Genomic DNA, 23,979 nt, shown 5'->3' on the forward strand with positions numbered 1-23,979 from the left:
TTATGTTACAGCTGATTAATTTACTTGGAAAGTGATATCAAATTTGTCATACATAACTACTGAGTTTGTCACAGCAGTATTGCCATACAATATTTCATACAGTTTATCTTCTGGATAAACATTTTCAAATGCTGCTAGGTTTTCTGGGCAGATTTTTTCAACTACTTCCATCATAAACTGAAAGTTTGTCTAAGTCATTCCTGTGACCTATTCTTTTCTTCCAAATTTGACACCTTTGCAGCGTATTCTTTGTATTTTGAATTGAAGTGGTATTCAAGATGAAATCTTTGCACACTGAAACTGCTGTTACCACAGACAAAGCACATAGCACCAGTCCCACCTCTGCGAAGAAATATTAGAAACTTTGCTTTCTTATACTCATTAACTATTTTCATTATTAAGAAAGTGACTTCTGCATTGTATTCAATAGGTATTAAACCCCATGTAATTCAGTTTGGACCACATATTTAATTTAAGATTCAGGGCCAAGTATCATTATGTCTTTTCGATGTAATCAGTTCTTTAAGGCCCTTCAGATGGTCCAAACTAGTGCTTTCCACCAATCTGTGCTCAGAAGAGTGCAAAGTTGCCCATCCAGGTGCCTTATAGTAAACAGTAAACCATACCAGTAGTTTGAAAATTTCCTGAAGTGTTCCCAAGTTGCATTTTCAGAATGTTTCAGTCAGCAAGATACAGTACATATTCTAGCACAAGGTTAACTGAAGTAAATAGGAACTCTGAGTTTCTTCTCCTCTGTTAACATTCTATGATATATCATCATGTTCATATGTGTGATTCTGTGTTTTCATTGTTGAGCTTGGTCCTGATGTCTTTCTTAGAATGACCCTTCCTGGTATAAGTTTTCAGGTTTCAAGGGATTTGTAAATATTGACAGAGAAGTCAAATCCACAAGTCCATGCCTTATAATGTTCCACAGGAGCAGTAACCAAGAACAGTAACTATTGCTGCCTGACCCATCTGCAGTAGACCTCTTTTTCTTGTGCCCAGCTTTTACAGAAAGGCCATGGAACACAGCAAAGACTAATTTATAATTTTACATAAATAATATGTGTAACTAAATTCTCACAATATTTCTTTGAGTCACAGCAGAGGACTATTGAAGTCTGGACACAGCTTGCTTATCGTAACTGACACATGCCCGGTACAGGGCATGAAACAGAGTTTAGAACAATGTTAATCATTTGTATAAAGTCCTTAACATTTATTCTTCTAGGCTTACTAGCTTCCATGGATGATGATAGGTATAATTGTGCAGGGATCAAGCAGAATATTGGAATTAAAAAATAAACTGTGTAAAGACTGTGTATTTGTATCAGCCCTGACATGAAATGAATTATGTGTATGGAAATGCAGATTGGGTTCTTTGGTGTTGTGGCTTGGAAAATGACTCAGGAAGGAAATACATGTATTGCAGGTACAAAAACAGATTAATGATACTTGGTCTGTTGGTGATTAAAATTGGCACAAAACAAAACATGCTGAAAACAAAAACTTTGAGTGTTGTGTGAACAATGTTTGGAGCTCTTCTTTCAACAATTAATTGTGGAATGAAAGAGTTGTGTGCATTTCCAGCATGGCAGAGTATACCAGGAAACATTGCAAATAGAAATTCATTGAAGGCCTTACTGTTTGTGTTTGATGAACAAATAAAAATAATCAGTGAAGGGCATTGGCTATAGCATTGCACATACACGAGGGTGTCAAATTTTTTACCATTTAACAGGCTTGAAGCAGATGTTTATATTCACCCACTCTGCTCCACATTACATTGTAATGTCGTTTAACTGTTATTCCCACCGGCATGAATTCTTTCGTAGAGAAGTTAGTGTATTTTTACGTGTGTTGGTAGGATTGCTTTGTGGTGACGCGTGCTTGAGCGATGATCGATATCAGGCGGGCACAGAGCAGGTGGGGAAAGAGAATGGTGGGTGGGTCAAATATATCCCACCACCCTTCACTTGACCTGACCGCAGCCCACAGGCCCCATTCGTCGTAGAGTCAAATTCTGAAGTCCGTTTATTGCACAGATGTGATAGGATTTGTTTTGTTCTTGGGGAACCTCGAAAGGAAAATTTACATTTGTTTATTTGATTGACTATTATTGCCAACAAATTCTAACTATGGAAGTACGGTGGATTCCGGTTAATTGGGACACATCGGGCCTGAACACTGGCCCAATTAAGCTGCTGCCCCAATTATGCGAAGTTTCACGTAAAGAGTTAAAAGGTTTATTCTTTAAGATTTGTCCCAAAGAAACCGATGGCCCAATTAACTGGAGTCTACTGTATTGCGATTTATGACTGAGTGCAACTGTTCTGTTGACGTTGGGATGACGGGTATCGGTTTATGGACAGGGTCGGCGTTACATTTTCATTCCGAAACGAAAATCGAAGAGTTCCTTTTTCAAATTAGAATTGTTCAGTGCTTCATTTCATCAAGAACAACTGGAATCAGATCAAGGAAATGTAAATTTTATTTGTACTGATACCAGGAGCGTGTCCACCTTGTGAATAACGAATTTTGCCCTATCACATTTCACCGTTTCATGTTTCTCTTCCGATTACACTTCACCTAACACTGCCAACATGACTAAAAGGCAGTGAGTGTCCTGCTGCCATGCAACCTTCAGTCGTACCCACAATAGTTTATTGGATTTATGGAATCCTAAGTTTCACCTGTTTCTGATATATGCATGTCGGTTATGTTATTTTTCTTCGATCCTTTCAGTGTTTAGTCTGCAGTAACCTCGGGCTACCAGCAGTTCAATCAACGAAAGTGAGGAATTTTGTTCTGGCCATATAGAGTTATTTTTGCAAAAGAAAAAATGTCTGTCGGGAAGTGCCCGCGTTTCACTGTTTACCCTTCCATTTCTTCTCTTTATCTAGCATTACGAGTTGTTTGTGGTCGTTAGAGGAGGGTTGGAAAACCATTCGGTCGAACTCGGGCGCCAGCCGCACGGCAATTGTCGACCACAGATCGCTTTTCGCTTGTTATGTCTCGGCGTGTGTCGGACCCTTTCGGTAAGTCGAGTGTTTGCGGAAAGGAGAGAGTTACGAAGAAGATGGTGAAAGATGTAGAAATACTTCTCCAATCTTTAGTGCAAATTGTCTCGTTATAGTAGGTGACCCAAGGCAACTCCATGCCAGCACGAATAATATGAATTAGGTTAAATAATGAATGGCGGCATTGAATTACAGCATGCCGTGGAAGATAAGTTTTTTTCTTTGTTACTGCCTAGACAAGGACAGGAAGAAGCAAGCATGGGTCAGTTGTCTCCCCTACCCCCCTCTTATCCACTTATTCCCATTCCGTCTTAAGCTAGCACATCCCTTCCTCACTCGCAACCCTCTTAATTTCCTGTCTTCCTCTGGCAGTACTCAGTCCTTGTCTCGGCATTGATTTTCCCGGCGAATGTGGCAACAGCGCTGGCTGGATGCTGCAGCAGACTAATAGAGAAGATATCGGTATTTACAGCCCAACTTCCAGTTTACCAAATTTTTCAAGTGGATTGCATGCTAATTGTATATTCTTAACGTAAATTACAGCATTGTAATGGGTTTTTCAGGAGAAGTTTCGGTTACTGTATAGAACTGAACATGCACCGGTTACTGATGCGTAAATCAGTTTTTGTCCGATGGGTTGTCTTCGCTCCTTATGCACAAAATTAGAACTAGAATCGTTAAGAAGTGTGGTTGTAGTGCAGTAGCTTGATTAGTAAATTTCGTTTTGTAATGTTGGTATTGTGAAATGTACTGCGTTGACAAATCGACGAACTCCGTTCAACTGCAGTCAGTGAGAGACCGTCGGGGCAGTTGGTTGTGAGACTTGATTTTTTTGCGCCCAGTGCGATGGTATTGTTTATTTACGTGGACAGGGAGTGGTCGCTACATGATCTTGTAAACAAAGGACTACTTGAATCACGTACATATATCATTGCTGCTAGGAAAATAATTGTAGCAGGAAAAGGTGTTTGTACAACGATAGGACGAAGTGTAAATTATACTGTGATTCGAAGTGTTGTACCGCTGTTTGTCAGAGAAAGCAACACCGAGTGGCAGAAGTGTCCTGTTGGTAGCTCATCGATCCGTCCGAACCAGCGACCTGCCAACCGTGACGCATAATAAGCGAAGCTCCCGGCTTCGAAAGGGGGGGGGGGGGATTGTGACTGAAAAAGCGTGAAGTCAGCCTATAATCGCTCGTAATCTGGCTCATCATGCGTTTGGCGTTGAACTGCGGTTAGCATAATAAATGTAATTGTTATTAGTCTTGTGCAGAATTCTTGTAGTTACACGGAAGCCAGTTACATTTTGCATATTGAGTATGGATCTGGCTGCGGTAAGATTGATTGTCTTCGGCTGTAAACCCCGATTAAACTGCTTTCTGTGCGTTGACATGGTTATAAATTACAGTAAGAAGTGATGTGTAGACAAGACACTGGTGTTAATTAACGCAGAGCAGCTGTTAGTTTAATTTATATTTTACTGTGGACACCTGAACTACTGCTTGTGGGGGAAGTTTGTGTGTTTCAAAACAGTTACCGTTTTGACATTTTTCTGATAAAATGCCAGTTTTGTGTGTTTGCATGACTAAGAAGTGGATATGTTTCAAGAAATGCTAATTTCTTTGGTGAGTGATATTAATGCTGTGAACTAAACAAGCCACGGCGAGGGCACGGGCTCGAAGTTCTCCGGGGATGGAGTACCGGGGTCCCGCACCTCCTCACCCCTTGCTCCAGCATCCCCCTTCACATGCAGCAATGTTCTTTTATCCAGGTGAGTTCATTAGTCGCCCTCCAACGTAACACCATTCGATATTGATCACGCCAGGGATGTGGGGTAGTGTATATCGTGAAGTATGTGTAAAAGAAGTTCGGAATTCTCAGGCAATCATGGCGTAGAATTTTCGTTCACTAAGGTGGTTTCTGTCTAAGAATGTTATTGCAAATGTAGATAGATTTATGATTATAACGTACAGTGATATACAGAGTCACAAGACCAAAGTTCTGGAGTTCAGTGTAAGAAAGAATTTCTACTCTATACAAATTTGTCGACGTTTGTATATTTTATCACCCCTTTTTACCTACCAAATCTAGCGGAGAAAAATTTAATCCATCCATTGTGCTTTAACATTGAGCTAGCAAAACACCAAAGACATTTGTTGACTTCAGCAAACAAGTTCCTGGAACGTAATGAAGAGCAATGAGGAATAATATTGTTTTTATGCAAAGCTGAGAAAGTGATGTAGGCACAGAAGTTCTGAGCAGATCCTTCTGTTTTTAATTGTAAGTCTGGAAAACAAGATGCCAAAGTGGGTCACATTATATGTGAGAGTAGTGGAACTTTGCTCCTTTGGAGTATATCATCTTTCTTGGATAGTTTTGTATGGCTAATATATTTTTGAAAGGTGAGCCATGCTGCAGTTAAAACAAATACTGTTATGTGGATTTCTGTTATAAAGCAGGTAAATTCTCAGTGCCACTTTATTATGCACCTCGGCCTTTTTTTGTCACAGAGGAGGTCTGGCTCAAATTTTGTGCCTTATTGTCTTTCCTGTCCTACACAATAATTGATTCTTTCAGTCTTGAGCATGCAAATATTAAATAATTTTATTAAACATCTTGCTGGCATGAAAGGACATTGTTCATGCATTTTAAAGGGATTTATAGTTATATGAATTGTGCAGCCATGCAAAGCAAATTATTGTAGTACTTCATATCATACAATTTTCTGTGTTTATTACCAGATAAAGTAAATTCACATGTTGCAGCTGACTCAGTTTCCATTATTAACCCATGTTGTGTTCATGGCTCAATTTCTTGTTTTTATGTGCTGTTGTCTTTTGAATGCAATTTTATGTGCTGTGCAATTTGCTGTTACGATCTTATCGGGTGAGTACAGTACTGAAAGTGAACTTCTGTGACTGTCAGAAAGTAATTTAGCAATATAAAGATGAACAATGGTTGCACAATGGTAACTCTTTGTTGGCACATTTTTACAGTTTTGGGAAAAGACGTTATGTTAGTGCAACCGCCCTACCGCACACGACTCGTCTTTTTACTTTGATCGCCACAGGATCAAACCCAGTAGCGAGCCCGGTTTGCGTGCGGTTCCAGCTTGAGGTATGAATTTGGGTATGCGGAAGGATATAAAGGGATATTTGGTGTAGGTTTTGTCAGAGAGCGACAGTCTCCGAATCTCAGGGAATATACGAGGACTACGATGGTTGGAGCGGCATTTGCGCGAAGGAAGTGAAATCTCTGGGGTTGAGCAACTGAAGACCACACCGAAGTTATCTTGGAGATGTCTACCTTTATTGCGTCTCGAGACACACTGTTGTACAACCAATCACTCTGATAGGAAGGCAGCGCGATGATTCGGCTGTTGTCTTTGTACTTGAAATTTAAAGGTACAAGCAGAACCAAACCTTTTGAGAGCGCACAACACAATACAGCTATAAATACCCCCGCAACGTAACTGTTCTTAAATTTGGAATTTAATACGGCGATCCGATTCGTCCCCCAAAAAAGTCACCCCATGACGTCGGAAACGCGCCGAAAAGCCACATTCGAATTTCATTGGTTCCAGTCGCAGTGAGGCGACGGCTGTAGGGCTCAAGTTTTCGCCTCATAAACAAATTTTACGAGTGCGAAAGCTTTGTTAAAGTCACGTTCCCGCTAGACGGAATGTCGGGAGGAGAGACGTTCAAGCGACTGAGTGTCGCCACTCTTTTCCAATTTAATACATTTAACAATGGCAAAATTAATAAAATCACTCAGATTTGGATGAACATTACAACATTGACAGTTACCATTGTTGCCCTTCAAGTAAGTGCGATGCGCAGTTCCTTAGAGCTGTGATTGTCAGTGGATCAACCTGGTCTTGTTAGACCTGAAAAATCTATAAGAATGTGCTTATTTGAGCATTATAATTCACCTATAAAGAGGTGTAAGGCAATTTTTATTGTGTTGTGAAGTTATTAGATGTTTGTATGGGGCTTATGGCGGTGTTGCCATCTACCAGGGTGAATATGCCATATTAAATACACAATTACTGCTAACATTCCATGGACATCCATAGAGATTAATACGTTTCCAGTATTATTACTGCCTGTTCATAGGGCATAACACAGGCTAGCAAGCAGATCGTGTTGTGTAAGGAATACCAACTTATGCCGAATCATATAATTGAGGTTCTGTTCACATTTGAAAAATGTCAGTAAAATCACATCGTTGACCTGGTATTACAGCAGCTGTTGAAAGTGGTGTCTTCTGTACCACAGTTTGAAGTCTGTCTTCCATGATTTCTGGAACGGCATTCCAGACTTTGATCTGTAAAGTGTCTAGTCTGTCTGCAAACTTTCTAACCTCAAGTTCCCTTAGAGATAACGACACAAATGCTGGTCCTGGGATGTGGTGTCTGTGATTCTTCTTATGTTTACGGCACCGTAGAAAAGAAACTGAGGGTCTGAATATTTGTAAGAAGCCAATTAAAAAAGTGCATCAGAGGTGAATATTTTCTGCACCAGTAGAAAATGTAGTCCACTGATTCACAGAAATTACGACAGTACTAGTCTCTTGCTGCATGACTCACTGTGTGCAGAACAGACAGTTGGTTGCTTGAAACTGTCAGATGAGCAGCTGTATATAAATAATGAGAATGTGTAAACAAATTAAAGTGATGGACTGTTTAAAATATAAACGTTATGAACCAGTGTGGTGCATTGTTAGTTTCCCTAGCTGCCTTACATAGTTTGTTAAAATTAATATAGCTTTGCTTAAAGCATTTTAAGTCCTTTCGTTCATCACCGTGTGTCTGTCCGCAGACAGGTATCAGCGGAACTGCGCCCTCCTTTAGTTAGGCCAACAGAATTGCTAGATTTTAGTACAGAAATGTCAGTTTTGGTCTAAGGGACTGTGGACTGACTGCAGATACATGCCGTAAACCATTTGGGCTTCTTGCTGGGATGCTAAATATGGAGAAACACAACAATGACAAGAAAATATGTATCTTGTTTTCAGGGTACATGACAACACAACACAAAACTGCTTTGTTACAGTTTGAATTGTGTTCTGAGGCGAATAGGAATAGGAGGCGTTCCAGGGGCTTCTGTAATGTTCGTGTTCACACTGAACATTATCGTTGTTACGAGTTCTTTGCGCCATACTCGCAAAATGAGTTCTGGTCATGCCTGCCCTTCAGCTTCAGCTTGAGAACAGCTGGACAGGTTTTTTTTATAAGAGAATATTGAAAGTAGCATTTGCTACTTTAAAATCTAGGGGCAGCTACAAAGCGAACTTACCAAAATTGTTCCACTTTGCGTTCGTTTTCTAACCAGCTTTTCGTGTCCCCTGCATGTCTTTTGGTTTCACCATTTTTTGTTTTTGTTTTAGAGAGAACCTAGTTTATTCTTCCATCACCGGTGTTATAATCGACATGTGCAGTAGGTAATTGTAGTATAGTTAGTTCACATTCTGGTTGTATTTCTGTGCGCGTGCGCATCTGTCTTGTAATGTAGGAGGAGGGCCCCTGAAGTGTCCGTATGGGAATGTTGTTGATCAGGCCTTGTCTCATGGCCCAGCCTCCTGTGAAGCTGGCGTATAGAAGCGTGCGGCAGGCTTGTTCTCTCAGCAGCGGCAGCAGCTGTGAATTGATCAGCTAGGGGTCAGATCTCAGGTCAGGTCGGGGTTAGCGGGTAGCCATGGGTCACCCGCACAATCAATCAGCTGCAAGCAAAAGCGTATACTGAAGGAGTTGATATTGCAGTAATACATAACCCAAATGGAGCTCTGTGGAATGAGTATAGTCGTGTAAAAGGATATTACCTGAGCACATTATATAGAAGGGAAGAAGTGCAGAATGCCCGCTGTATGAGCCTCACACGTCGATGGAAATTTGTGTTAAAAGTGTCACTATGTTTAGTTTCAGTTGTCGAAATAATTTAGGAGAACTGAAGTTTCTGCAGGTACTCTTCCGCAGCAAATTAAATTATCGTCACGTTTGTCATGGGGCATATAACTGTGGTTTCATCACCTTTCTTCGATGACGATTAATACCAACAGCCATTGTTTACCAGAAACACAAACTGCTCGTGTACGCAGTACGTCTACGTATAAAATTGAACCCACCTGTCACCTCCCCGGCTCCTAGCTATGCACTGTACGAGGGGCAGTCAAAAAGTTCCCGGAATTGTGGTATAGCACTGTAATGGTAGGACATTTTCAGAGTAGGGAACAGCCAGAAGTCACTCGGAGCGAGATCCGCAGAGTATGCTGGTTGGGTGATGACGGGAATGCTTTTCTCGGCGAGGAATTGCTGCACAACCAGCGATGTGTGGCTCGGTTCGTTATCGTGATGCAGAAACCACCCACCCTACCACTTGTGGCGCCGATTCCGAACTGCTTCGCGCAACTTCTGCAACACTTGCACGTAGAAATGACTCGTAACAGTCTGTCCAGGCGGTACGAACTCGTGGTGCACCACACCGTCGATGTCAAAGAATGCGATGAGCATCACTTTTTCCTTTGATCGGACGAGGCGGGATTTCTTTGGTCGGGGAGACGACGCTGTGTGCCACTCGGATGACTGCATCTTCGTCTCCGGGTCGTAGGCGAACACCCACGACTCATCACCAGTGACGATCTTTGTGAGAAACGTCGGGCCCTGCGTACTTTTCTCAAACAGATCTCCAGCGACCATCGTACGACATTCCATCTGATCCGTAGTCAGCTGCCTCAGAACGAACTTCGCACTAACACGTCTCATCTTCAAATCGTCGGACAGAATCGCATGAATGGATCCGTGAGAGATACCAACTTCATGCTCCAACTCCACGATGGTCATCCTGCGATCAGATAGAATCAGTTGTCGCACTTGTTCAATCGTTTCCGCGGTTCTGGATGTCGAAGGCCTCCCGCCGCGCTGGTCATCCACCAACGTCTCCTGTCCATTCTTAAACCGGGAAAACCAGTCGTAAACTGTGGATTTCTTTAGTGCAGTATCACCGTAAACTTGCTGCAGGGCCGATAGCGTCTCTGTAGCTGATTTGCACATGAACTTGATGTTCGCACGCTGTTCGAACTGCGACATTGCGCCGAATGACCTACACCCACGTCTACCTGTAACGACACGGCACGCCGAAACCTGTCCAGACCTGTTGCCCACCACAACACTTGCGTTCGCTATCTTACCTCTCATTCCGGGAACTTTTTGACTGCCCTACATGCGCTAGTGACTGGCGTCTGAGATGTCAAGACAAGTCATAACTCGGTTATGCAATAAATGCTGAATCCTCAGTTACCAGCGCACACCAGTATAGGTTATTGTTAAAACATTAGTTATTTTTCAGTGCTTGGTAAGAAGGGCATAACTCTAACGTGATCTGTATTGACTTAAACCCGTTAAGCTAGCAAAAGAAATGCCGAGCACACTTTTATGTTCAAGAAAGTAGTTTGTGTTGATCGAACAGCCGTGATTCGGTTTTCAGGCGTTCTTTCCAGATATTGCGATATTTTATTATTGTGTTTATAACCTGTCTCTTATTCCCATGTACGCATATGAGGAATGAGAAATGTGTACAGCATTTTTGTAAGAAAGCAGCAAAGAGGAGATTACTTGGGAGACATACGCATAGATGGGAGCATGGCATGATGTGTAGAAATGGCTGCTGCGCTGCAGATGGTTGGTAATGTCTGGCTTTAGAGTTCCGAGAACCGTGCGTTGATCACATCTGTTGAAATGTATTTAACATCGTTATCTCTTCTCTACCCTAGGCGGAAAGTGAGACATTTTGATGCATCGTTAATAAGAACAGTAAGAAACCTCGATTGTACCTTGTTTCAATAACCGATACTGATGCAGTAACAATACGAGAACATGTTAATTGAATAACTCAGGGAATGTAACAGATTTATACAAACGTGTCGTCAGCCAGCCAACCAAGGAGAGCAATGTTATAAATTTGTGTCATGTCACATGTCCATCAAGGTCTGCTAACATGTCTGTACCCATATTCCTCCCACGTGGCATGCGTGCTTGTGGATTCGTTATGTTTGTAGAAAGGTAAGCAACAGGAGTGAAAGAAACGGATTAGCGAGGGTTAGGTTAGGTTAAGTAATTTGCGAAAGTAAGCATACACTGATTACAGTTGGAGAATTAAGAGTTACACATTTAGAAAGCTAATTGAAAACAGAATTAAAAAGCTTTACTCAGAGTGTAAATATGTGAATGTATGTGTCTCAAAGTATGAAACTCGGGAATTCTGTGTAATTCCTTTGTCTGTCAATTTCAGGCGAAGTATAAAAATACCCGGATATTGATAAATTATTAAAGGACACTCGGATTTACCCGGCACCCCATCCCATTATTGTGACGTGTGATTCGTTTCCTGTTCCTCATCATTGCATTGTTTTATGGCGACAATTAACTGCTGTGAATGCGCGCTTATGTATTGCATTTTCGTATACTCCGTAGGCGTATGGTCTAAGGGAAAACACTCGGCCACGTGCATGAACGTCAGGAATGATGCCGAAGAGGGGTCGTTCTTAACGTCTGCTGCCTTTGAGGTCTTTGGTTCCACTTTACTTGAGTACTTTGGACAGGCGGTTGGATCGGTCGGTTTAGACGTAGCCCCTGCTGAGATTCGAACCCCGGACTCCCAGCCCATAGTCGGTCCCTTTATTAAATGAGCCATCCTGGTACGTGCGAAAGGACAAATTCAGTAACTTTTGTGAGACCAGAGCAGTTGCAGCGCCGATGGCGTGAATGTTACCGGACGTCCGCCAGTTCGGGTGCTTTCAGATACTATGAAATCAAGACGGGACTGCTTCAGCTTAGGCCAACCAGTACAGAGGCTTGGGAAAATGTTACGGTTCATTTTACATTGGTGACACCAAATACTATGGCAGTGGGTTAGCGTTTGTGATGATCTGAGTGTTTGATGTCGGGGTAGCGTTTAGAAACTTCACGGATCGTGTTCGGTTAGATTGCATGTTATGGACGGTTTTCCCCAATGCTTAATCGCTTTCGGAAGCAACGCCCACATACTTCATGCCACACAAGACTTTTCTCGGGGTCCTCTAATGGGCGTGGACTTTGTAACTCTTTTAACAAAGTGGCACGTGCGTGAACACGCAGTCGGAATTTGATACCACTTCATCCTTACCTCGTTTTTACAACCTGATTCTTCGTTGCGTAATTTTTATGAGCAAGCCTGCAGACGCATGTTGTCGATATACTTTCCAGAATGGAAAATTGGCGTATAATTTCTTGGTTGTTTGTGCGTGCGCGCAGAGTTGATTGCTGGTGTCGGTGTTGCTCTCAAGATACTTTCTTCGTGTTGCGTTTTAAAAGTGGCAGAGAGAACCAGCTTCGGCGCCTCTGATTAAACATTGTTCTCATATAGCAGGTGTCGTTCCGTAGTTTTGAGTGGCTTTAATTTTTCGTATCGATTTCCATGTCTTTTCTCTCATCATTAACGATATTAACGACTGATAGAGTTTTTTTACAACATTATGTACATTGGAGGACGGATGACAACCCACGGTGATTCGTTTTAATTCCGTCGTCTTCCCTAAACATGAATGCGGTATGTCGGGGTGGATTTGAAGTTGGGTTTGAAGTATTGGGACTCGTGGTGTTGTAGGCCTATAGGTGGAAGCGTTACGGAGGAACTTTGATAGCCATATACAAGGCCTCATGGCTTCACAATACAGATGACTACAATCCACATTTTTACCGCCGTTTAAAACTCGAATACGCACACCACTGAAAAGACGATAAGGGGCTATTGTGTTACGGCCGTGACTATACACGACTCGCTCGTCTGGGGGGGGGGGGGGGGAAGCAAATTGCTGCTGGCTGACCCCGAGGTTGAAGGGATCTGTTTCCCTCTCCATCTCTTGGTTCACATGAGTGACCCAGTCTTGACCTCATGTTGGAAGTCCGTTCCTGACCTACAATGACCTTTCGCCTGGCATGTCACCGGTTTCCAAGAGATTGCATCATCCGCGCCATGAACTTATTATTATAATCTGAACATTGTCAGGGGTTGTTTATGATAGCGAACGTAAATGTCCACGTTTTGTTCACGCTTGTAAGTACCCGGAATGCGTAAAGTCTACACACTACACAAGCTACCCATGTAGACCCGCGGCCTGCCAATGTGTTTTGTTTGTCCTGCGTACTGTTTTTATAATATTTACATGATGTCAGGAAAGACATTTTGTTTTAACTTCGTCACTATTTGACGATGCCAGTCACTGTGAGCAACTTCCAGCTTAGGCCGTCACGTCAAAACAAAGAACTCAGACGCGTCATACTGTTGAAACACGTCGAGGGGTGCACATCATAACAAGATTAATTGAACCTGATACGGAAAGATTTCTGTAGCAAAAGCAGCTTTAAGTTTATCGGTATTGATCGATTTTGTTGGGAAAATTGCGCAGAATGTGAATTTGTTTGCGATAGTAAACCTATTTTAGGAACGTAGCACAATTTTTTTGCAGTGACGTTTCAATAAATATCATTCATTTGTAACATTGCGGCCCGTGATTTGATAACGGGGTGAATGTGGCCCCAGGTCCGGAAAAGTTGAAAACCCCTGATTTAGACACAACAGTTAAACTGGAAAGAAGAGCTCTGTCATCAATGGAAGTGTGGTCGCGCAGGAAAATGAGTCCATAGCAGTAGGCACAGTCATGAATTACAGTTGCCTTATTTAGGTAAAGCACTGTGTGGCAATAAGGGGAGCATCGTGTGTGTTTGACCAGTAGGATGTGGCCTGCAAACTAAGCCAGAGCTCTTCTCTTGACTGATGGACATAACATACACAACTATTTCTGCTCCACAGTGTACATCTTTCAGATTTTGTAACATTGCAGAACAACATATTTTTTGTAGTTATATGCTGATGAAGGAACTCTATTCACGAAAGTTTTCACTTCAGACATTTCGGGAAATTCAGATTGAAATGATAGTTTGGTACCTGGGGCTGTTCGTAAACCACTTCCTCTTGAGGAATTACAGACATGATTTTCCTTTGTTTCAAGGTATTCGGGGGGAAAGTAGGTTAAAATGCAACCCCTTATCCCTTCTCCTTCCACCAGTAACACAGCATTACAGTGTAGTCTATTATTTTCTTATGGTATGCATGTAACATAAACATGGTAATTACATTTTGAGTTCAGTCTGCAGTTCAGTAGTGACGTAATAAGTTACACTCTATGCTCTATATGATGAATATTTTAAGTTTTTCTTGTGAATTTATTTAAATTTGGTAATTTTTAAATGCCTGTTATTTTGTTGCAGGTGTACCTCCTGGCACGAAACCTGCACCCGGAGGTCACCTGTTGCCATCGTCTGCTTCTCAAAATAAGCACCATCGCTCAGGAGCACAGTCACTTCCAGGAGGGCATACAGTACCAGGTCCAGGTCCTGGGGTTGGAGTGGGTGTTGCACCCACCCAATCTGCCTCTAGTAGCGGAGGGAGGTCATTTGCAGCGGCGCTTAGGAACCTTGCGAAGCAGGCGGTGCCTCCTGCAGAACGTGAAAGTGAAGGGGAACCTCCAGCACCCCATCAGGTGTCCCCAAAACGGGGGCCACCTCCTCTAGTCCGTGGAGCTTCACCCACATCTGGTGCGGGCCAAGACACTCGTAAAGTATGTTACATGTGTGTTTTAAGTTCTATTTGTAGTGACATTTTTCATTTATTGGTACATTTTGCTAATGTACATTGATAATAGGTATCTAAACCTTAATCTTTCCTGGTCTATCCACATATCCTCTAGGAATAATTACATTTTTGTGTTTGTTAGGACCGTGGAGGTTCTGCTCATGAACAACCTGTGACATCACGCGGTGGATCATCTCGTCAAGCAGACGATGGTCCACTTTATACAGGAACCAGTAGTCGCAGTAGTGGTGGAGGATCAGTACCTGCCCCTGGTCCAGAAATTACTCGCAGTGGATTTCAGCCCTATCGGCCTGAAGACTCTTCCCACAGACTTGGTAGTCAGCATCCCCCAGCTCCAGCCCCGCCACCTCCACCTCCATTCGGTCTCGATCCTGCCGCAGCAGCGGCGGCAGCAGCAGCAGCTGCAGCAGCGTATAGTCCATATCATCATGGCTTATATCCATCACCCCATCTGCAGCATGCATATAGCAGGCAAGTGACATTTCTTCAGAATAATTTAATTCCTTTCTTTGTCTTGCATGCATTCACTTTTGTGGTACAAATATCATAGACTGGATATTTAACCCATTGAATTTATAGCTTCCATTTTATCCCTGTATTGCCTCCTACCCCCACCCTAGAAAATATATTTCAGTAAATTAAGCATTATCCCATGCAACAGACTAGAACTGTGTGAGTGAAATTGGATCAGTAAGTAGTCAACTAGTCGCCCTCGGTGGACTAGTGGTTAGCGTGCTCGCCACTGAACCCAAGGTTTGTGGGTTCAAACCCGGCTAAGGTCGATGGTTTTATAAGGGTGATAAGAATCCATAGCACAACTTCCTTTGGAGGGGAAGTAAAGCCGGCGGTCCCATGTCGTGGATATACGGCATGTAAAAGAACCTTACGAGTATGAACGAGATGTTTCGTAACCAAAATTCAGCTGCCATTTCTCACCCAAGTCTCTCCTGATTCCCTACTAGATGTCTGTAGCAGTCAAATCAGGATTGAGTAAAATTGTGCCTTTTCTTTGCTTTTTTTATATATAGTGTATGGAAAGAGTGCATAATGAAGAGGTTGTGTCTATCCAGCCAAGAGTTTTATTTGTGAAACAACTGTATATATTTTAATCTAAATTTGGTATTTGGGTTCAGTCTAAATCAAACTTTGTTTTACGTGAAGCTCAAATCAAAATGTGTGCATTATTTTAGAAATAGCTCTTGTACCAAAAAGTATAAATTCAGGCATAAGCAACTTTTGTAGGGCCTCAAGCCAGATCTAGTTTACTCATGTTGAAAATTTTTATGTTGTCTTATCAATATTTATTGTCATGATTTCGTTGTAGTGGATGTTTAGTGAAAGAAGTAGCTTTGTCACTCTTCTTCAAGTTTTATAATGAATTTTTTGATTTTAGTATTATTTTGTGACATCTTTACATTCCAGTTTAACTGGCTGTTTCTAGGATTAAGAAATTTCTCACACTCGTCTTATACTACATATCAGAGAAGCAATGCCAGTAGGTTTCATTATACTATATTTGAAAGTACTTGTTTTAAGCCATCTTCATCAGATGACTAATTTACCCCAAAACATTATAATATGCAATTACAATTGTGTTGCCTGTTTGTGTAAGTTTATTTTGTAGCATACAGTAGTGGTAAAAAAATCTTAATTTTAATTTGCAAATATTTTTTGCTTTAACCTTTGAGAAGCATCTTGCAGACACAGCATGCTGTGGTATAATCAAGAGAAACTAAAACAATTATTTTCTGTAAGTTGTAAAAGTTGGTGTTTGAGGTACAGCTGCCTGAGGAACCAGATAATGTAAGAGAAGAAAAAGGTTTTGTTTAATTTCACATTTTAAATCAAAAAATGTAATGTGTTTTATGTATAACATTTGTTATATTTCATTATAGTTGGCTGTTGGGAATTATTTATCAGCCATCATTATTTGGAAATAAAAAATTATTGTACTATTATTTCTGACAAATGTGAAAGTTCTGTTAGATTAATTTAATTGTTGTGCTTTTCTCCAGGTTGGATGAACAGTTGTATCTGGAAAGATGTGGGATTCTGAGGCCACCCCTCTTTCCTGCACTACCTCCTTCATACATGTACATGAGGTACCCACAAGATATGCTACCTTCACCAATTGGGCTCCTCTCACCTGTTATGCATGAAAGGTGAGAAAACTAATGTATCAAATATTTTGCCTTGTGGTAATAGTTATTGTTTGTTTTTGTTGAAGTTTAGATGACCTTTTGTCCTCCTCCTCCTCCTTATTCTTTCCATTGTGCTAGAGTAGCTGTCAGGTTGTGAACTTTTATTCCTCTACGTTATGAGCTCCTTTTATTTCATTTTTTGTTTCATTACTGTGGTATAATACAGTATGTAAATGTCAGTGATGGAAAGATGTTGATTTTTCATTGCAGTTAAAATTTTGTATTTCTTGTGACATTTCTCTGAAACACTTCTTTTTACTACCAGTCAAGTTAGTGTGTGCTGTGCACAAATACATACTACTGGAAGCATTGCTTAAAAGGAAGTGAGGGAATGTTCCAAGAAAATGTGTGTACTGAGGTGTTGATACAGCCTGTTGACTATTAAACATGTGATGTTGGTTAGCAAGTGGTTCACTAATAAGTTTATTAAAACACATATGTGTTGGTATCTGTGTTGAATTTAGCAGAAATATATCCCAGTGCATCAAGTCCAGTGAGAATATATGTGCCTGTAGAATGTGTATAATATATCCATAACCAGTTCAGCAGGTTAATAATGAGAGTTACTTTCCAGTTTATTACACAAGCAAAATGTATCTGTTATGTAAATATATTATGAGTAATTTTTATATCTAGTACAGCATCATGAAGCTATAGCCACTAACGTGATTGCATTTATTTAAGCTGCCACAGTATTTGGCAGCAATTTCAAACATTAATAACCCCATAATTTTTTTGTTTGCTCACTTCAGTTTCAGTAATTTACATTCCTCCATGTCTCCCTGCTTGTGATTTTATCAGATTAAAACTGGAGGAAGAACACAGAGCTCGGGAAACTCAGAGGCTGAGGGATGAAGAAAAAGAACGTGAACAAGAGAGAGAGCGTGAGAGAGAACGTGAAAGAGAACGGGAGAAAGAAAGACGGGAAAAATCACGGCGGAGTCCACGAGCTTCTCCCAGTCACCATCAGGACCTGCCAGGTGAGGGCCATCGTTAAGCTTAACTTTAAAGACTGGTGCTCAAACAGAAATCTGTGTACTCCATTGTAACTGAGAAGGTGTAACTTAAGATTTCTAAATGCTTTAGGTTGTACCAAAGATAATATGTTAGTGGAGCCTCACCACGGTTCCGTTTTTGTGTGTTTGTTCCAGCTAGGAAGGCGCCCATAGGAGTAGCACGAGATCGAGTGTGCAATGACCCTCCACGAGGTCCTCCTCCTCTAATTGCACCAGGTTCTATTCCTACCCCAACTGCCGTTACCCTTCCTCCACCTTTACATCCTATTCCTCCAAATCAACTACAAGCAGGTTCTGTTGAAACAGACCTCCTACCTCCACATGCAGCAGGTAAAAATCTGTCATCCTCGTCACATCTCAGACTGCATCCACACACTCCTCCATCTCATCCTCTGGTTCCTCACCATCCACATACTCCACCATCCCATCACCACCCACTTACACCCCCAGGAACTCATCACCACCATCATCCACACACACCACCTAGTTCTCATGCATTGGCACCACCTCCACACCATCCTCATACTCCTCCATCCCATCCTCTTGTACATCATCCTCATACTCCTCCAGCCTCTCACACTCTTACCTCCCATACTCCACCATCACAAAATCCACCAGTCCACCACCCTCCTGTTCATTCTTCCACTACCCCTCCAGCTTCCTTGTACCATCATACATCTAGTCAGCAACATACCTCTCTGGCAACATCTGTACAACGTACAAATAGTGGTAATTTGACTCCTGGACGTTCCTCTGCATGCACCAAGGACCAATCTGGGGTTGTTACTACACATACAACCACCCCTGCCTCTGGATTTGTACGCCCATTTGAGGACAGTTTCCCTCAACAGCATGGCAGCAACAGGCGTTCACCAATTATCCCTCCTCCACCTAATTCTCATTCAAATCCCTCTCCAAGTGATGGTAATCCTATTAACAAAATCCAACACTCTCAGCAATCTTCATATCACCCAAGTGGACTGCAGGCTGGAACAAGTCCTTGTAACACCCAGCAGACTACTGCTGTTGGTGGTCAGGATGCTTGCGTTACTCCTGGTGGGCGCAATGCCGTGTCACATCAACACAGAGGACCTTCAGGAAATACACAGTCAGTGAAAGAAAATTGTGGGAGTGTTATGTGCTTTAATAAACCTGTCATGACAGTGAATCAGAGTGATAACACAACAGGATCATCAGCAGTAGCCCGTAAGCTGTCATCAACATCCCCATCACGTGGCTGTAGTCAACTAGATGGCAGCTGTCATTCTCAAACCATGGCATCATCCCCAACTACTACAAGTACAGTAGATCATGTTGGGACTTCACAGCAGCCACTGCTTCAAACATTTCAGCAACCTGTAATCAGTCAAATGTTGGGTCAACCTTCCACCTCCTCCAGTCAAATGTCACCAAACAGCATTTCTCACCAGTCATCTCCATATCTTCAGCAACCTACTCAACCTAATCTAAGCCAGCATCAGTCATCCCAACTTCTAAGTCAACAGCAGTCATCTGTTCAGCATCCTTTTGTACATACCTTAGGCTCAAGCCATCAGAACCATCAGCAGACACAATCGGCAACATCGCTTAACCCTTCAAATCAGTCACAACAACAAATTCCAGTGTCACATCAGCACATGGTCAATTCTTCTTTGCCTTCCTCTTCGGCTAGTTCCATCCAGCCACCTCATCAATCTGTGCAATTGGCACAGACAACTGCACAACTCCATCCCTCATGTGTATCTTCTCAGCAAGGAAGTACATCTCAGACATCTGTACACGTATTGAATTCACCATCCAGTCAGCATCAAAACTCATTGAACTTGAACAGTTCGTTGCATCCAGTGCCACTTCTTTTATCCAATCAGCATCATGGAACCATGCTTCCAGCTACAACCCTTGTACAAGGTACTTCAAATTCAACTGTCCAGCATCAGGCAACGCAGAACTCGAGCAGTCACCACCAAGGGCCTTTGACACCAGCTAGCCAGCTTCAAACAATCATGAATCCTGCACCTGTGTGCAGTTCACTACCGTCTTGTAGTAGTGCAGTGACATTGGTTGCGTCAAATCACTCCTCAACAGTATTGGCCTCAACAAGTAGAAATGGACCGGCAGTATCTGGTTTAGGTACTGTACCGGCAGCTGTTCTCAATGTACCAGATGCAGCTAAAGTTTTAGCGGCTGTTTCTACAAACAAGGAAGGAGCAACAAATATGTCTGTGTGGGACTACCACTACCTTAGTCGCAGTATAACCAATCACCGTGTGAGTACCAAAACTGATTGCATTTAAACTTGCTATGGTTTTTTAGTAACAGCAGCTTGATAATGTCATGAACGGAGATATGTGTCTATGTGTGTATATCCACACCGTGAAAATGACGGTCCATCATACATTTAACAAACACAAAAACTGCTCACAGGTTACTTAACCAAAATTAGCAAGCATCTCGATGATTCTGTGTAGTCTTTGAGGAATATATTGTTATTTCTGCAGGGTGGGGGTTGACTGACTGTCCAGCCTTCAAGTTGGTAAATGAGTGAATATGCAACAGCAGTGGAATGGTACTGTGGGTAAACTGAGGAACTCGGAGAAAAGCCTGTTCATGTACCACTTTGTTCGCCACAAGTGCCCTGTGGGCTGCCATGGGTGCAAACCCAGGCCTCCACAGTTTTAAGAAATGTATGCTAATGATGTACACTCTGAAGATTGAGGCAGTAGATTCCTGTGAAACACTGATAACCACCTACAAGACTTCATGCTATAATAACCCAGTAGAACAATACTCCAAATTTTAATCTTGGGTTTTAGGTAGGAGATTGGAAGATAAAATATTGTGAACAGAACGATAACACACGTTCCCCAAACTTGATCTGCTGTTAACTTCTTCATGAACGTTTTTATTATTTGTTACTGTCCACAGATGTTTGAAATTGCATGGGAATTGTATGTAGAAGAACATTTGCATGTATTTTAATACAGAGTGAAGCTGACGCCAACACAACACTGATCAGCAAATTAGACCTGGCAGAACAGAGACGCAAATCTCGCATCAGCAGCAGTAACAACAACAATCTAGGCTCAGATTCAGATGGAGAAGATGGAGGTGCAGGATCAGATACCTTGCTTACTATATGGATAACTAAGGGCCCACCTGCACAGCTTGATGCCCCACCTGGGAAACTCAGGTTCTTGCGATTGTTTGGACTAACTACAATTTCTGTAAGGAATGGTGAGTTAGCATAGAGGAATTAGATGAATGAGTAGTTATAGGGGTAGGAATAGGAAATGTGAGATTTGAATTCTGAACTTGCAGAAGGGTAGTAAAGTTTCTTATCAATTAAGCAGGATTAGATTGATTTATTGCCCAAAGACAAGTCCATAGGCTAATAATAAAGAGCTCTTATTAATGTCTTACGTACAGTGGACAATTAGAACTGATCAGATATGTTATACAAACAAGTTTTACTATGTTTTACTTTTATAAAATGCAGTAATTTAATTCTGTAACAGTATATTTAGAATTTATGGAACTTGGTGCAAGTTCTCATTATTGTCATTGAGTGATATTTTCTTCCCCCATGTCATGTCTGAAACAGAATTTGTTGTATTCTTATTTCTTTATGCTGTTGTGTAGGTGGCATTCCTTATTTATTTCCCTAGCCTATGTAAAATAAAATTTAGAAGTGATTTTATGTTGGGAGTGGCAGTCTTACCTTAATACAGTATTGGGTAAGAGTAACAGTCATTAGATGCTCGGACATCACTCTGTAATCACACAATAAGAACCTTCTGATTTTGATGCATTGAAATATTTATTTTGTGTATTCATTTAATTCGATTCACAGAATATGAGCTGCGCAAATTGGAACGTTGTCGTGCCCGGAGTCCTTCACTTCCACTGCAGTATGACAGCCCTCCTTCAGCTGACACCATGAGTCCACCATTGCCATTAGATTTGCCTCTTCCATGTGGAAATCCTGATGTACTCTGCAGAACACCAGACTTTAAAGGAAAGCAGCGTTTTCTTCGTAACCTTTGTTTGGAGTCTGTCTCTAAGAAGGAGCGAGAAGGTAAATTTATATGGATTTTTTATGAGGATGATAAAAAATAATTTTGGGTCAGCATAAAATTTACTTCACACTTTAAAGTTTTTAATTTACTACAAAATATTGTTTAGATCACACATTTGGATAGGATTAATGATAATCATCAATGTAAAGAGCAGCAAAATCAAACCTGACTAATTATTTCAAATAGAACTTATAAGTCACTGATATGTGCTGTTTTACTGGCTTACATGTTATACCAGCCATTTAAGTAACATTTTGCCGTATTACATGGTAGGAAATTAATGGCAAATGATCTACATATGTTCAAGGAATCATAAAATGTACCTGCTTGTACTGTTTAGTGATAGGGTAATATCATGGTAATGTGCTCAGAATGTGTTGTGAAAGTGACTTTCTTATGTCTTTTCATAGTATGTTATTATCTGACCTCAGTCAGATTTGGCAATCTGTGAAAAACACTGGTAAATGACCAAACTTGGATGCGAGAGTGAATGTGTTAATGAAATCTGAAACGGTCATTTTCGTTTAGTGTTGGAAACTCTTGAAGTGGTAATGTACTGGTAATTTCTAAGCTAAATACCATATGAGTGAATGAGAATTTACTGACCACAAACATTTTTATTGCAGAAGGAGAAGCTGTATGGCAGAATGTGCTAGCAGAGAGGTTGCGTCGAAACTCCCTCAATCCGATGGTAGTTTATTGCAGTCAGACTTTAAAACCAGGTGTTAGGGTTAACAGTACTGAAGAGAATGCCACAGACAGTACTAACAACATTCCTTCCAGTTTGGCTTCTTCTGGTGAAAAGAAATTAATCTGCACTGTGGTGAGTAAACTACAAAACAAAAATTGTAGATGTTACATACGGTGTCGACCTGTTACTTAAGAGAGCACACTAATAAAAGTTTGTTATATGACAGTTCTTAATATCAAAAATGTTGTGTTGTTTTATTTTGATAACCAAATTATGGAACATGGGTATGCCGTATAACACACTCACCAGTATAACCTGAAATTGTGTGCACTGTTGTTAATATAACATTATTAAAATTCTATTTAATGTAGGAGAATTAGTTGATGTTGGTACCTCATATATATGTCCTCACAGACCTCTGTTGCTTGGCTAAGTAACGACTGTATAAACACTGGAAAGTCATTGCTACATAGCATTGACCCCACCATGTAGATTGCCTACCTCCTAGGATAAATGTGTCTGTATGGACAGGCTGATATGGTGTTCTTTGCTGACCATAGAGTGTGAAGAACAAATGGTACTTTTTCACCATGAACTGTCTGATGTGAATAGCATACTAGATGCACTTTGATATATTGTGTAGTATTTAAAATATCCATATTATAACAAAAGCAAATTATTTGTTCTGATTAGCTATCTTTTGAGTAAGTCATGTTATGACCTTGGTTGCCTGTAGAGAGTGTTAGTTAAGTGGTAACACTAATGTCCTAAACACAGTCCATGTGCTGTTGGGTAGATTCCTTTCCACTTTATTCTCAGCATACTTAAAATCATCTCACCACTTGTTTTGAACAGTCATATTTTTTTCTGATAAAAATGAGCATGCATTTAGGTAACAGATTCGCATGGTGGAAAGGCTCGTTTGCTAGCGGGTGGATTGAAACGGTCTCTAAGTCCATCCACTTCATCAGAGAAGTCATTGCTTGTCCTGCCTTCAAATGGACAAAATGGAACAAGACCGGGTCTTGTTCATCAGCTGGCCACATTGCAGAACGGAGTGAAGAGGTTTGCAGTTGACATGGATGGAACTGAGGCATCTGTAGAGCTGTCTGAACAACAAGATGGTGGTGATGATGATGATGATGATGATGACAGACCTGTGAGGTGGCCAGGCTTGGAAAGAGTCATGGAGGCCTACCAAAAATATGCTCGGGGCAAGTTATATTTCAGTATTATATAATAATTTGTGCGCGCGTGAGCTTGCATGTATGTTTATAAACACAAAA

At 41.3% G+C, this 23,979-nt stretch overlaps 1 protein-coding gene across 5 annotated transcripts in view; it reads left to right on the forward strand.

Annotated features, from left to right (window-relative positions):
* Nucleotides 1-23,979, forward strand: part of px (MAP7 domain-containing protein plexus) — a 58,096-nt gene that overhangs the window by 23,785 nt on the left and 10,332 nt on the right. For all 5 annotated transcript variants that reach the window (XR_015535168.1, XR_015535169.1, XM_022078626.2 and 2 more), the window contains exons 12-20: nucleotides 14,325-14,674; nucleotides 14,831-15,180; nucleotides 16,725-16,871; nucleotides 17,712-17,890; nucleotides 18,062-20,193; nucleotides 20,911-21,160; nucleotides 21,777-22,001; nucleotides 22,629-22,825; nucleotides 23,586-23,907. Coding sequence is in view for 3 of the 5 variants with exons in the window: in XM_022078626.2 (XP_021934318.2) it covers nucleotides 14,325-14,674; nucleotides 14,831-15,180; nucleotides 16,725-16,871; nucleotides 17,712-17,890; nucleotides 18,062-20,193; nucleotides 20,911-21,160; nucleotides 21,777-22,001; nucleotides 22,629-22,825; nucleotides 23,586-23,907 (4,152 nt within the window). In the remaining 2 variants the exon portion in view is untranslated. The remainder of the gene's footprint in view (nucleotides 1-14,324; nucleotides 14,675-14,830; nucleotides 15,181-16,724; nucleotides 16,872-17,711; nucleotides 17,891-18,061; nucleotides 20,194-20,910; nucleotides 21,161-21,776; nucleotides 22,002-22,628; nucleotides 22,826-23,585; nucleotides 23,908-23,979) is intronic.

The sequence above is a fragment of the Zootermopsis nevadensis genome, unplaced genomic scaffold (genome assembly GCF_977971745.1).
Source record: "Zootermopsis nevadensis isolate Lab colony 2312 unplaced genomic scaffold, Znev_1.0 Znev_ptg000013l, whole genome shotgun sequence".
In the NCBI taxonomy this organism is placed as follows: Eukaryota; Metazoa; Arthropoda; class Insecta; order Blattodea; family Termopsidae; genus Zootermopsis; species Zootermopsis nevadensis.